Source organism: Rhyacophila brunnea, unplaced genomic scaffold, assembly GCF_057557595.1.
Source record: "Rhyacophila brunnea isolate RB1 unplaced genomic scaffold, BYU_Rbru_1.0 scaffold_7, whole genome shotgun sequence".
Taxonomy (NCBI): domain Eukaryota; kingdom Metazoa; phylum Arthropoda; class Insecta; order Trichoptera; family Rhyacophilidae; genus Rhyacophila; species Rhyacophila brunnea.
In genome coordinates, this window is record NW_028233339.1 from 40217644 (window position 1) to 40232701 (window position 15058).

Below are 15058 nucleotides of genomic sequence, written 5' to 3' on the forward strand. Positions count from 1 at the left end.
ATTTGTTTTTATTCAACTACAAATACAAATTGCAGATGGTACTGGTGAGTTTTTCAATCAAACAATCATAGTTGAGGTAGGCTGTGGAGATCCGATAACAATAGTGAACACTTTGTCAGTCTTACTTATTTGTTTTCATTAGTAATTAAGAGTACAATTGCAGATAGTGTTGTTTATATTTTTTTAATTCATATTACCCTCCCCCGCCTAAAGCAAACCATAATAGATAAATTTTAATGGCTTAATTGAATTTTATCAACTAACTGACACCATCTTTAGTTTGTACTTTTAGTTTGATGAAAACAAATATGTATGGCTTACAAAGTTTAGTGTGCATTATTTGTGTTGGATCTCGACAATCTACCTCCACCCTTCGCCACTGGTATTAGGAGACTTTCTTTAAGAGGAAGGGTTGTTAGCTATTTGCTCAACCTATTGGGCTTATACTATGTATTCAAACACATATTTGAAGAAAAAAAATACGAATCTGATCTAGTCGACGACCCATCGATCTAGAGACAGACTTACAGTCCATTCCACTGCGGGCGTTTTGCAAATGTTCAGTTAATTATTGCCTTGATTTTTGTACTTATATGGATACCCATTAAAAATGTATAATCCTTGCTAGTCAAAAGTTTTTATTTCTATCGTTTTTTTTATCTTATTGATATGTTTTAATATTTTTAATTACAATCGAACTCGGTTATTACGATTACAGACATAGCGAGATCTCGGATCTAATGAGGAAACATTCGTTCACATTTTAGTTTATGATTTTCTCCATATGTTTATTCACTTTTATAACATGCTACTTATCGGATATACCGAGAAAATTTATGTACAAAAATTTTCTTAAAACTGTTAATTGTCGATCATTTAAAAACATTTCGACCCTACAATAAACTCCGACCGGACAGGATGCCGCCGGAATCGGATTATGTTTGACACTAGTTAAGTGTCTAAATAACCTACCTAATTGTTGTTTAGCCGACAAGATTGAAAAAGTATCCACGCATATGGTTGAAATTTCATGTAAAAAATCCAAGGTTTGTGAAGTCAGTAGGTACCTACCAGCGTTCATAACAATAAACAACTTCTTTTGTAGTTTATGAATGCCATGCTTGTTTCGGGGAAACATTCTAATTGTGTATTTTTGTTTGAATTGCGACTTTTTGTATTATGTGACCGCTCATTTAAAAATACCTATTCTCTGATATAACGAGTAAATTCAGTCAGTCCCATCTTCCTCGTAATAACCAAGTTCGACTGTATATTATTTTACAAAATAAAGGCTGAAACACACTTACAAAAATTGCAACACCCTATGTTACAAACTTGTTCTTATGGAATTATAAAAGCACGGATACATATATACATTTTTTCCCCCATTATTTAACACGTCACATGTCATGGATTTTTGGGAGTGTATAAGTGGATGCCGCGGTGGACTTAAGCGTTGGACTATCACGCCGTGGGTCTCAGGTTCGAATCCTGGGTCTGGCAAGTACACATATTGTTTTTCAATTTGTGTGTGAGTCAGGGTATGGACCTAATAGGTTGAGCAAGTGGCTGACATCCATTTCTCGTAAAAAACAAAATCTGTTAATACAAACCTCTACTCTGTGGAGGCCCATATGATCCTATTAGGATCGGACATGGTCGGTAAATAAGTGGAAGATTATCGGCTCATCTGATTTGTATAGCCATTTTAATTTAGGTAGTTTCAAATGGCTGCCACGGCCCTTTGTTGAGTTATTACTTAATAAATTGGCATTATAACAAAATTTGGTAATTCGGTTATTAACTTTTGTTTGTTCTTATCCATGAATGAACCCCTAATACATTAACTGATGCTGCTAACTTAAAATGTTATAATTAATTTACGGCACACACCTATAACAAAAATAAATCATTCATGGGTATATGTTTGTGACTGCGACCATACCTAAGTATAAAATAAATACAAGAAAGAATCACCCCTGTTCTTACTGCTTTCTTTGTTTTAAAAATCCAAATATGTTGTGAACGTCTTGAACCAATAATTTTTAATGTCCATATGTAAAAATAAATGATTACTCACTGCACCCTGTTACGCTCTAGCATCGGAATATACTCAAAACACTTCCATTGGTCCACCGACATGTCTTGCACTTCCCGCCATGCAAGACCTAAAGTGTGTTGATTGCTTTTATAGCACCGCTATATCAGACATAAAATCCTTAAGCGTGGATCCTTAAATCCTTAAGGCTATGAAGAGATAAATAACAGAATTATAAAATTTGCATAAAAAACCCCTTACACTTTAGAGTTTATTTTTAAGTACAATTTATTAATTAAACGTAATTCGAAAAACCTTAGAAATATAGATAATTCGTGGGATTACTGCCAAAAGATGGTAAGTGTCGAAATCATGTTATGGAATGCAATTTGAAGTATGACATGCCCTTTAAAATCAGGCATAATGCTCATTTCTTTGTGCTTTATGTGCATGTTCTATATATCGGATGACCTTGAATTTTTTTTCTAGCATACCTACATATTTATATAAAGACACATAATCCTTTGTTAATTCTGAATACCTAAATTTTAGTTTTACCAACTTTTGGCAGCAACTCCACGATATGAGCAAATCGTATCAATTGTATTCTGGCCAAGGTGCTTATTGTTTAATAAAAAAAATTGTTTACAATAAATTAATGTTTTATAGATTAACAATAAGGCAGGAATATTAAAATATGATTCATTTTTGATTAACATGATTTATCTACCAGTGGTGAAGGGTGGAGGTAGGCTGTTAAGATCCACCATAAATAGTGCACGCTAAAATTTGTTAGTCATACATATTTGTTTTTATTGAACGATGACTACAAGTTACAGATGGTACATATTAGTTAGTTTTAAAATTCAATTAAACCCTGTGAAACCAAACCATAATAGTCAAAAAATACTCATCTATCTATAAAATATCTAAAATTATGCCATTAAATCATACATAATTTTGGATATTTTATAGACTAAAATTTTTATATTTAATAGTTTGGTTAGGCAGAGCTTAACGAATTTAAAAAAATTAACCAACAACATTTGTAATACGTATTTCTAATTCGACAAAAACAAAGAAGTATGAATAAAAAAATGTGCACAATTTTGTCGGATTGCCAAAAATATATCAAAAGTATTATCATTTGGTGGTTTAGGCAGGGTTTAAATGATTTTTAAAAACTAACCAATACCATCTGAAAATCGTAGTCTTAGTTCAATAAAAACATACGTATAACAAAGTTTAATGTGCACTATGTATGTCGGATCTTAACAGCCTAACTCCACCCTTCGCCACTGCTATCAACATAATATGATTATTTTACATAGGTAATATTAATTGTTAAATTATTGAGTATAAATAAAAAAAAGTCTGAAATATTTCACAAAATGTGAAAAATGTCCTCTAAATATGTAATAATTATGTCACTTTGTCAATGAAAGATTTCAATATTATTTTATAAGCAAAATCAGCATCTTGCCTTTTATCAGCTCTTATAAAATGAAATATTTATTACAATATATTGTGATATTGATTTAATAATGAGAACAAAAACAATTGTTATTATTTTAGAGATAACAATATCTAATACCTAATCAATTGGTTGAATATTCAAGGCGTTTTCAAGTATGACAATTTTATGATAAGATATTTTATACTATCTTTAAAAACCTGTTGTATGTGTATCGCAAGATTCTTATCAAAATTCTACTCCCTAATTGAAACATTGTAATGAAGCGTATTAATTATCAAGTATTTAATTTTTTATAATATACTTATTAAGTTGAAAAATACTCAAAAATTGTTATTATATTATACTAAGCGTCCAGGCGAAATCTGCCATAAGTAATCCCTTTTGATCATTTTGAGATAACGATGAACGATTTAGACTTTATCATATTATGAATCATTATAGAACCCACTTTAACTGAAAATACTTATGGAAAAATCTGAAATTTAAAAAAATTTAAGTTAGTTCATACATAATTTGAAAACAGAAAAATCTTTTTCAAAAAAATATGACATCCAGCAGGATTCGTGCCTACGTGCTCTGATCACTAAGCTATACATGTCCTATCTAATTGCGACGAAGTTAACAATACCCTCTGAAGCGCTTTCTAAATTGTGTTACTTATTGGCAATCTAGTATTGGATTACCTACCTTAATTACTAACCGGTGTCAAGATCACTAGGATTTCTAGCAGCTATGCATGTCTCAGAAATGTTTACAAATTATATTACGTTCAATTAAAGAATGTTACATTCTTAAATCTTATGAAATATTCGTTGAATAATAAAAATTGTTTATTAAAAGGTAGATTTTTTAACTCCATTAACAATATAGATTGCTTTGGAATTAATGTAATGTAATAAATAACTTTTTGGTAATCCCATTGGTTGTAGGTAATAAATTATAAAATATGATAAATAAAAAAATGATTTTATCCTTAACACTATAAAACGGTTTGTGATAGTGAAGATTTTGGACACATTTAACAGTAAGAAATGCCAGTTTTAATCAATCCTTCTGACCTAAAATGGTATGTATCTGGTGTATAACATGATTTATTCAAAAAATGTAAATGACAGATTTCAGTACTGGGCGCACACACACATACATTTTTATATTGTCTGTCACAAATATTGTTAAACAAGTTACAAAAAGATTGTTTCTTTTGTATTTTTATAATGTTTTGTGACAGTTGAGGATTAATAAAAAACACTGCAGCAAATTATTTTTGTATTATTTATTTATCTAAAATATATATTTAATTTCAGGAAAACATACATACATTCTTAACTAGGGTCCAATTAAAATTATGTGTTTGTATTAATAATTATTAGTAAAAGGATTTTCAAGCAAAACATTGTTTCGTGTCGAAATATTTGGTACACAGCCGCTATGTTACAAAAATCGTTAATTTAATGTGATTTTGTAAAAATTATCAATTTTGAACATAAAAATCTTGTACAACTGACCCAGCCCCATTCACACAAATATATTATTATAAAATATTATATTTATTACTGGAAAAAGTAACATTTAAACAAAGTCTTGTTAACAATATTACAAATAATTTGTTAGACACGTTACATTTTTACGGTTCACTTCAGAATTTAGGTACAGTAGAACCTCGATATAACGGACTAATGCGGATTAGGAGGTCTCTCTTAACGTGTACGTATGCAGTTCGCCGAGTCACAATTCACTGTGAAATGTTGTATTGGAAATATATGGTTGTATATTCCGGTTCTGTGCCCAAAGCAAACATGTTCGCGGATTTGGCCGGGCGTACAGTGCCGGCCATACAAAAGACGCGGACTTATTCGCCTGTCTTTGAAGACAGAATGCCAGTCTCAGGCGTTTGTTTTGAATAATTTACAATTCGGAATAAAACTGGTCCAATAATGAGACATTTTTAGGAAATGATTGGTTAGTGTTTATGATAAACTTTCAATATATTTCAAAAAATAAATAAATAATAAGGTTTATTTTTGCTAAAACATTCGCGGCCTCTCACTTGCCACCATAGAAAACCTCCCGGCACTTAATAGGTGAAAGATAGTCCAACCTCTTTGGGTCGTATACTAATGACATCAAATTCATGTCGAAATAAAACACGGTTCTTGGCGGTTTACACTTTACATGAAGCCAGCAGCAAACAAATTTTGAAAATAGCCGATATACTGGATTTTTTGTTAGGTTAGGTTAGCTTTTCATTCTTGAATTCAAGAATTTTGCCAAAATCAGTTATGTAAATTGAATTAATATTCATATTCCATCTAATACAATTAGAGACCGTATAGTATGCAATCATCTCTTTCCGATAACAAATGTTTTGCGTTCAATTTACATGTAACCAGTGTTCACGCCTCCACTCCATATACTAGGACTGAAAAGACATGGCATATAACCATCCTCATTCTGACTACCAAGTTTAGGTCGTTGCTACATAATATTTTCCTCGGTTGTATAAAAGCACCCCTGGCTTTCTCGACTGGTTGAAAATCACTTGGGTTTCTTTAATCTTCAATTATTCCTAGCCGAAAGTCCGTTATATAAAAGTAGATTAAAAGGTATAAAAGTTTTTGATTTAAAGTTAAACTAATTCTTTTCTGTTAGTCCATATTTTATGGGTAGGATTACGACGATATATTTGATTGTAATTTAAAACTTTAACTTATTGAAAAGAGTAATAAATGCATCCATTCACAAACAAATTAAATTGCTGTGCAGCTGTGTGGATTAGCAGCCATCATTGCAAACGTCAGTGCTACGTTCAGTCTACGAGCAGGACAGCATTATGAATTGAATTTGAGTGCAGGAGGTATGACATGATTATCATGCGCAGAACATTATCTACAAGCGGTGACACTTGGATTTAAATATGTATAACATTAAGAGGATATTTTGTCTGTTATATCGAGGTCCGTTGTATTGAGTTTCTACTATAATATTATATTCTAATGGGAAGAAAAATAGGAATAATAAATGCTTTAGCCAAAAGAAAGTCTCATAGTTTTTTTTTTAAATATTAAAATTAAAACATGATTGCGAATGTTAAAAGTAGTAGGTAGGTATATAGGTAGATACTTACGTATTGATTTTTATACTTATAGGTAAAAGAGGAATAGACAGTAATAATAAAATGGTAACATTGTAGTAATACAGTTTCTAAAGAATGTCAAAGCATTGAGTATACAATGTGTTCGATATTGACCCAATTATCTAAAGACAGTGCCATTTATACTGCAGATTGTAACCTAGAGCAGTGTTCTCCAACCGGTGGTCTGCGGACCAGCGTCGGTCCGCAAGAATTTATTAGCGGTCCGCGAAAACTTTCACCATGCTATCAACCGACTATATCGCTACACAATTCGCACTAGATAAAATGCCGGGAGAATTTTTGAATGCCGCTGATATTAACCAGGAAGTCATATTCAACATTATAAAGCGTTAGCTGAAAACTTTAATAAATATCTCTCTGAAAATTAAGATCTACGTAAAGGTGGACGTCTAACCTCTGGATTAATAATCCCTTTTTGGAAGATATTAAATCATGCGCACTTGAACCTCGTGAACAAGAAAAGATGATCGAGCCATCTTCTGATGTCACTCTGGTGTCCAGACATAAAATGCAATCATTGTCTCAATTTTGGATATCCCTTGATAAAGAATATCCATCTCTCAAATATAAAGATCAGATTGTTAGTAATTTTTTCAGTCATAAAAACCAAACAGAGAAATTGAACGGATGTTAATGCAGCGCTTTGTCTCTCAGAAACAATGCTGTAACCACGTATATCAAATTTGCTTACAAAAAAGCAGCAACAACACAGATGTGGCACTAACCAAAAGTTGTAATTTTAAAACATAAGATTTAATAAATAAAATTCTATATAATATAATGGTTATTATTTCTGGCTAATACCGATCCGCGAAATATTTCTCATAAGTTCACCGGGCCGCGGCTGTTAAAAGGTTGAAGAACACTGATCTAGAGTATTTAACATAATTAAAATCAGTTTGCTTGTTTACAATATGTCAACAGGATATCATTTCACTCATAAAAGTAATGAATGTTGTATTGGCCTAAAAATCAGTCTAACCAAATTACGAATGCTAGATATATTGTCCGTAATGACTTAATTTTCTAGATTCAGGGTAATTTGATTCGCTACACATCGCTAGTAGGCTGTTAAGAACCAACATAAATAGTGCTCAATAAACTTTGTCTGTCATATGTATTTGTTTTCATTCAACTAAGATACACATTGCAGATAGTGTTGATTAGTTTTTAAAATCCAATTAAACCAAGCCTTATAAGATAATAATCAAAAAATATTCGTTTATCTTTAAAATATCTGAAATTATGTCGTTAAATCATACATAATATTAGATATTTTATAGATAGAAGAATATTTTTTTTATCTAATATCTATTATGGTTTGGTATAAGGCTTACAGCGTCGTGGGTCCCAGGTTCGAATCCTGGGTCTGACAAATTCACATATTTTTTTTCAATTTGTGTTTGGAGTCAGAGTATGGACCTAATAGGTTGAGCAAGTGGCTGACTTCCATTTCTCGAAAAAAAACAAAATCTGTTAATACAAACCTCCACTCTGTGGAGGCCCATATGATCTTATTAGGATCAGAGATGGTCGGAAAAAAAATGCAGGGCTAAAAAAATTAACTAACATCATTTGTAATATGTATTCAACGAAAACAAATAATTATAAATGAACAGCACTACCTGCAAATTTGTATCCTTGGTTCAATGAATACATATATCAATACAAATAAGTAAGACTGAAAAGTTCATTTTGTACTATTTGTCAGATCTTAATAGCCCCGCCACCGCTACACATTGAATATTACAATCAAACAGCCATTGGAATATTAAAACATAAATATTTTTTTGCTACCACTATATTTGGTTACAGTATATTAAAATAATTGCAGCAATAGAGTGCGACTTCTATAATATAGTGGCCATCGTGCCATCACGACCATCAAAGGAACTAAAAATCCCTCCACAGTTTTGGATATATTTCTCTCCACTTCTTTTCTTTCACACAACATATAGCGTTTATCTGAAGTCACACTGTACCACAAATATTTTAAAATACGTATGTTTGAAATGTATCCATTATTTTTTTGTATTAAAAAGGTTGATTACCGTAAAATTGGGCCAATGCATGGCAACATTGTGTGATTTGCGAATGGAATAGTGTCCCCCACCGATAACTGATTCCACTTAACGGCAGTCAAATATTGGTGTGAAGATTATACTGTAATCTAAATAATATCTCATGACATTATTGTTTCATAAGGATAACGTTCAAATGAGGCGTCTGTTTACAAAAACTGATAAGTCCACATTTCAATATATGGGATAAACAATATTTTTGTGTTTCAAGCACAAATGAACAGTTTTTTTCTTCTTTGTATTACATCTTGAAATTAAAACAATACACATTTTTTATAACTGATCACTCTTAATAAATTGCAATAATCATAAGCAAAATATTTTTTTACATATTTGGATTTATTCAGTTTCTATCTGTCATTAAGTTTTTAAACATTTTTTAAATGTGCATACTTTTGAGTTGTTTTAGAAGTTATAGATTACAGTTTCCCAACCCATGGTTCGCAAGGTAATTTAGTCTAGCTATTAAATTCTGCTGTAAAGTAATATTTTCATAATAATATATTCTCCAAATTTGCTTCATAAATACTAAAAGTCACCCATTTTTAATTATTGTGTCGTTATCGACCTCCGTTGATGATAATGTATCATTATTTTACCATAGACTAAAATTTTATACTGTCTTACTGTATGTGTTAAAATCATACATGTGTCTTTTCCTTATCTTCTTGTGTAGGCACTGGGGATGGACTCAACGGCAACTCAAACTGGCTATCAATGTGAATGTCTTATATTATAGAGTTCTGCATTCTTAAACCATAGATAAGCCATATGAAAAAATTGTAAATAACTAGAAAGAAAATGTGATTAACGCAAAGTCACATGTAAACACAGGCAAAGTGAGAGAAAATTTATAATGATTAATAATTAAATGACGACATTTTTATACTATAAAACTCCCTTTTGAGTTTAGTGCGGCAGATTACTTGGCTTTTACAAAAAGGGGTTGTATCATGAAAAAGGTTGGGAACCTGTTATAGTTCATTACATATTGTGTGAGATTATAATATAATATTTCTATATTATATAATCTCACATTTATGTCAAATTTTGACCATATGTGGACTTGTCAGTTTATGTAAACGTAAACAAACGCCTCAAATCGTCGGTCCCTATTAAAAAAGTCGGATCTGCAAAATGCTATTTTTCAGTACGAGCAATCAAAGATGTTTCATAAAATATCCTTTGTGACCTATTGCCATAATGAATAAAAATACGGGTTATAGAAACTTTTCTAAACGTTTATAAAAACATCCGTCTGTCCGGTGAACATAGCAGCAACTGTCAGATCCGACGCATCTTGCTCACCCACACCGAGCCAACAATGTCGGTTGGTAAGAACCGACATTGCTATTCGGACACTCTCTGTAGATCGATCATTTTTAACTTGAATATCTCGAAATTTTTCAAACAAACAAAAAAAACCGTGATTGTGGTATAAATGTTTAAAGTGTTTAAATAACTTTTACGTAATAATCCGAAAATGACAAAATTTCAGATCCGACTTTTTTAATAGGGACCGACGATATAATATTTCTATATTATATAATCTCACATTTACGTCAAATTTTGACCATATGTGGACTTGACAGTTTATGTAAACGTAAACAAACGCCTCAAATACAACATGATTAATATACTTTTGAAAATATGATTAATAATAAATGTATTCGTCATGAATAACATTCCAATAATTTAATATAAATGATACATTATTATAGTGTCAATTACGCAATACAATTTAAAATGTCATAATAATACATACAAATTAGGTTTATAATCTGTTGTGTGGGCGGTGTTGAGTCTACTGATTGAAGTAATTATTTAATAGATCTCGCATTAGAGTAATTGCAACATTAAGTATAGGTACTTTTTGCTACATAATTATAGGAAAATAGAAAAAAAACCTCAATGGCAGTCGAAAAAAAAACATTGTGACCTAACGAAAATAATCTATGCCACAGATGGAAATGCTCTCAGTTTATTTATCAGGCGTTGCCAGAATGAAGTAGAATTGAAATACTCGTTCCGTTACAGAGAATTTTACATTACATTCTGTAAATGAATGAACTGACAAGCGTGTAAAACTTTTCATTTAAAATTGATTGGAAGTCATGGAGTTGATATGCAACAATATTATTTTACCTTGACAGTAATTTATTTCATAACATAATTATAACAAAAAATAATGTCGAATTCATAACAATAAAATTTTGAATAAATGCTTTGTACAAAACTCTTCTATCATTACCTAAATTATTAAAACAAAAAAATACTTACAGTTTTTCATTGTCTATGGTTAACATAATAATATAATCATAAATAATTTGCACATAAAACGAAAAAATAATAATATATTTATCACAATTGTACTTATAATAAATTTTAAAATGTGTTTTCGGGGATGCCCATCGTGATATCGGTTATATCTTTGACAATCATGTGGGCGACCTGCCACGCCAGTTCCTCCTTAGCCTTGTCTTTCTCCCCGCTCACGAGCTTGTTAACCACCCGTTTTAAAACAGAAGAATCTTTCCGTTCGGGTTCCGGCTCCATGCAGGATTCGAATCGGCCGAGACTGTTAACCCTCCCCAAGGAGAGCCCTTTGTTGCTTTTTCTACGCCACAATAAATCCCCGTTATACAAAAGCTTGGAGTCTATTCTCATTGTTTGATCGTTACGGTATTTTTTACTATACGACGGGAAGTCTTCCATCGCTAAAAGGGTATTCTTTGCGCTAATGCTAATTTCACTACTGCAATCCGAAGCAGATTTTTTATGTCTGCTCGTCGATTGCCACCCGTCATCCAGGCAACCGATCATATCAGAGAGATATTTGTAATAAAGCTGGGACGTGAGGAATGTTGAAATATACTGTTGCAATACTTTTAAAGCGAGTCTGAAAGGTAAATGAAAACAGTTTGGAAAAGGTCCACCTTCTACGCAAATATTTTCTTCAATGTTTAGACGCACTTCGCTTGGAAAGCCTAAAGAGCTTGTAGCTTGCAGAGAAAAATATTTATCATACAATATAATAGCATCATTCTGCGCTTGCTCTAAATCGGTGTTTGTATTATTTTGCAATTGCTCGCTAAAGTTAATAACCGCTATAACAAATTCTAATAAAGAACTACTTTGTTCCTGTTCGATATATTCCATAAAGTAAAACAACACCATCTGGTTATATATAATATCTTCTATTGTCAATGTGCCGTTGGTCAAAATGTCTATTTTATATTTGCAATAGTACGCACTCTGAATAAAATTTTCAAAATATTGAGCAGACATTCTTTCGTATACTATATTTTGCACAACTTTGAAAATATCCGGTTCAATCAGGCCCTCCGGATGACAGATAGAGGAAACTATCATGTTTCGTATGTCTTCCGGGATATCTAACCGTTGTGACGATTCTAGCGCAATAAACTTTTTAAAAATCCTGACCGCTTCATCAAGAAGAGATTTCTTAGAATTTACATCGTTCATATTGACATTTGCATCGTTGGTGGAAATATTAGAACAGCTTGCAACTCTCAAAGCCGATCGATTGATAATTTTGTTAATTTGGCTATGATTAGAATAATTATTACCGGGCTCGTTGACGAAACCATTCGATAGAGATTTAGATTTAGTATCCCCGTTTACCATTATTGAAGAATCGAAACTGACAGTTCTGTTGACATTTAGGTGGGGTGTTTTGACTTTTTCACGAGACTTGTCTGTCATATGGAATGATTCTGTAGCGGCTTTAAATTTTTCTACTTCCATCCAGAATTGGATCAGCGATATACAAGACACAGAGTCCAAGTACTGCATGAAATACGATACCGAATCCTTATTTGATAGAACTTCTGGAAACGTTTGCGACAGACGAGATGAATTCTTCAAATTATCTTCTTGTCCAACTGAAAAGTCAAGAGAAAGACAACATGTAATTACACCAATAATTTGAAATTGTGCAGTGCATTTGTTGGGTAGGTGTTCTTCTTCCAGATTACAGTAGCGAAATGGTGCACATTAAACTTTGTTAGTCATATGTATTCATTTTTATTGAACTAAGATTACGATTTACAGACGGTGTTGGTTAAATTTTGAAAATCAATTAAACCTTGCCTACTCCAAACCATAAGACTTTTGGTATACTTTGGGCGATACGACAAAATTGTGCACTCTTTTTCATTCATACTTATTTGTTTTCGTTGGATTGAATACATATTACACATACTGTTGGTTCATTTTTTTAAATTCATTAAGCCCTGTCTAAACCAAACTATATTAGATAAAAAATATTATTCTATCTATAAAATATCTAAAGTTATGTATGATTTATTTGCATAATTTTAGATATTTGATAGATAGCCGAGTATAATATATTATGGCTTGGTTTTCGCAGGATTAAATTAAACTTTAAAAACTAACCAACACTGTCAGTAAATTGTAGTCTTATTTCAATGAAAACAAATGACTGACAAAGTTTAGTGTGCACTATTTATGGCGAACCTTAACAGCCTACCTTCACCCTTCGCCACTGTGGGATAGTGATATTGATTATTGCATTGCACATTTGTATCTCATAGGGAAATTCTGATAATAATCAAGAGTTGTCATAATTCTCCATTTAGGTTTGAGGGTTGTTCGTTTTGTTACATACCAGCGGAATTCACCCTACCAGCTATAAAAAACGTTTCATTTTAACAGTATACAGAGAGAAGTGGAGAATTTTTGAAATTGGGTTCTAATGTCAATAATAATTTAAAAAAAAACTCATTTGAAGGTATTGAAACCCACTTACTAGACCAGTATCCCAATCATCTACAACCTTTACTGCCAAAAACTTTATGGGAATTCTTGCAAAACCCTTAACACTACTTGCGGAGCCCTTGGGTACCGCGGACCCAGTTGGAAATCAATATACTAGACTATGGTCGAAGAAATTATTCAGTTGATTTTAAATTGTTTTTAATGTTGACACACTTAAATTTTCGGCACATAAACATTGACATGACATCACAATGTATGTGTAATTGAGTTTAGGCTATGCCTATTAAAGGGAATGCGATGGCTGTTAATGGGAATTTTAGATTAATAAATACCTTCATCCAAAAACGTTTCAAAATCATAAGCAGGTGACAGGGATGCGTCAAAGTTGTTGACGGATGACGACGGCGACATTGGTTCTTCGGTGGACTCAGGCGGTCGCGTGGGAAATTTCGATTTGCCCCTCGCTAAAAACAAACACAACACATCAGGACTATTGCCAATGACTATCCTAATAAAATTAAATGTCAATTTTCGCCGTAGTTTACCTGCATTTTTCCAAAACTTGAGCATTTTGGAACTCTGTTTACATTTTTAATGTGTCAAAATTGCGTAGAATGCGTGTTAAAATAGCTTTTTGTCGACGATTTCTTTCTAATCAATCTGACAATATGTTATTTTTCAATGTCCGGTTTTGTCGATATAAATCACAAATACAGGAAGCCCGAAATCATCACGAACTTTTGTCTCACGTCATAACTCTTCTTGACCTTTTTGACAGATAAACATAGAAATGGAAGAATCAGCGGAAAACATTGAAATGTTACCAGAAAAATAAAAATATTTAAATAAAAACTATTATTTTTTTTTAAATAATATGAAGTATTTTAAAGCTTATAAATAATCTAAATATAAACCAATAAAAATACCGTATTATTCGAATAATTATATATTACCTGTTCTTGTAATATTATGCAGTTAATAAAACAGAAAAAATAAATGAAGTTATTTCTTGACTAACCATAAAGTTCACTATTGGTTTATAAAACGGCGGCAATTCAAATGGTGCTTATTTTGCTTAGTAAAGTTATTGTATGTAATTTTGTTAAAGTCATATTATTGTATCTGTTTAATATCTCGAAAATTCAATCATTTCGTTTGTTTCAAATGAGTATAGATTAAATATTTAATGTTAGCTTAATATTTTCAACACGTTTAAAATGACGCTTCTGTTACCACTTTTATATTTGAGAATAAATGACTTTCAATATAGGTAATGTATTGTTATCATCTCTCTCACTTATTAGGAACATGTCCACATCATAAATCTTTAAAAGGTGACGCATGTAAGTATTGATTTATAAACCTACGTCAAACATTGAAAAAATTAGTAATTGTGCTAATTAATAAATAATTAAATTCAGCGTGCATTTTATTATTTATAATCAACAATCTACAAAAACCTTACAACGACTTCACTAAACAAGTCACTTCTATAAACCATTTGAATTTATATTTTAATCACAATATTTAAATATTCCGTAATAATA

At 31.6% G+C, this 15058-nt stretch overlaps 1 protein-coding gene across 1 annotated transcript; it reads right to left on the reverse strand.

The window, feature by feature from the left end:
- Window positions 1-4822: 4822 nt before the first annotated feature.
- On the reverse strand, window positions 4823-14273 carry pkaap (A-kinase anchoring protein pkaap). The gene is made up of 3 exons (XM_085957760.1): window positions 14057-14273; window positions 13844-13975; window positions 4823-12655 (listed from the first exon to the last, which is right to left on the reverse strand). Exons 1-3 carry the CDS (start codon window positions 14079-14081, stop codon window positions 11136-11138), a joined length of 1677 nt encoding a protein of 558 aa, XP_085813886.1. The 5' UTR covers window positions 14082-14273; the 3' UTR covers window positions 4823-11135.
- Window positions 14274-15058: the final 785 nt, after the last annotated feature.

What these genes read in the sequence shown, in the direction of transcription:
- pkaap (XM_085957760.1), bottom strand. Translation starts at nt 14,081, where the DNA reads ATGCTCAAGTTTTGGAAAAATGCAG. An exon ending in CAAGTTTTGGAAAAATGCAG is followed by an intron (nt 13,976 to 14,056) that starts GTAAACTACGGC and finishes GTTTGTTTTTAG; the next exon opens with CGAGGGGCAAATCGAAATTT. An exon ending in TGAAACGTTTTTGGATGAAG is followed by an intron (nt 12,656 to 13,843) that starts GTATTTATTAAT and finishes TTGACTTTTCAG; the next exon opens with TTGGACAAGAAGATAATTTG.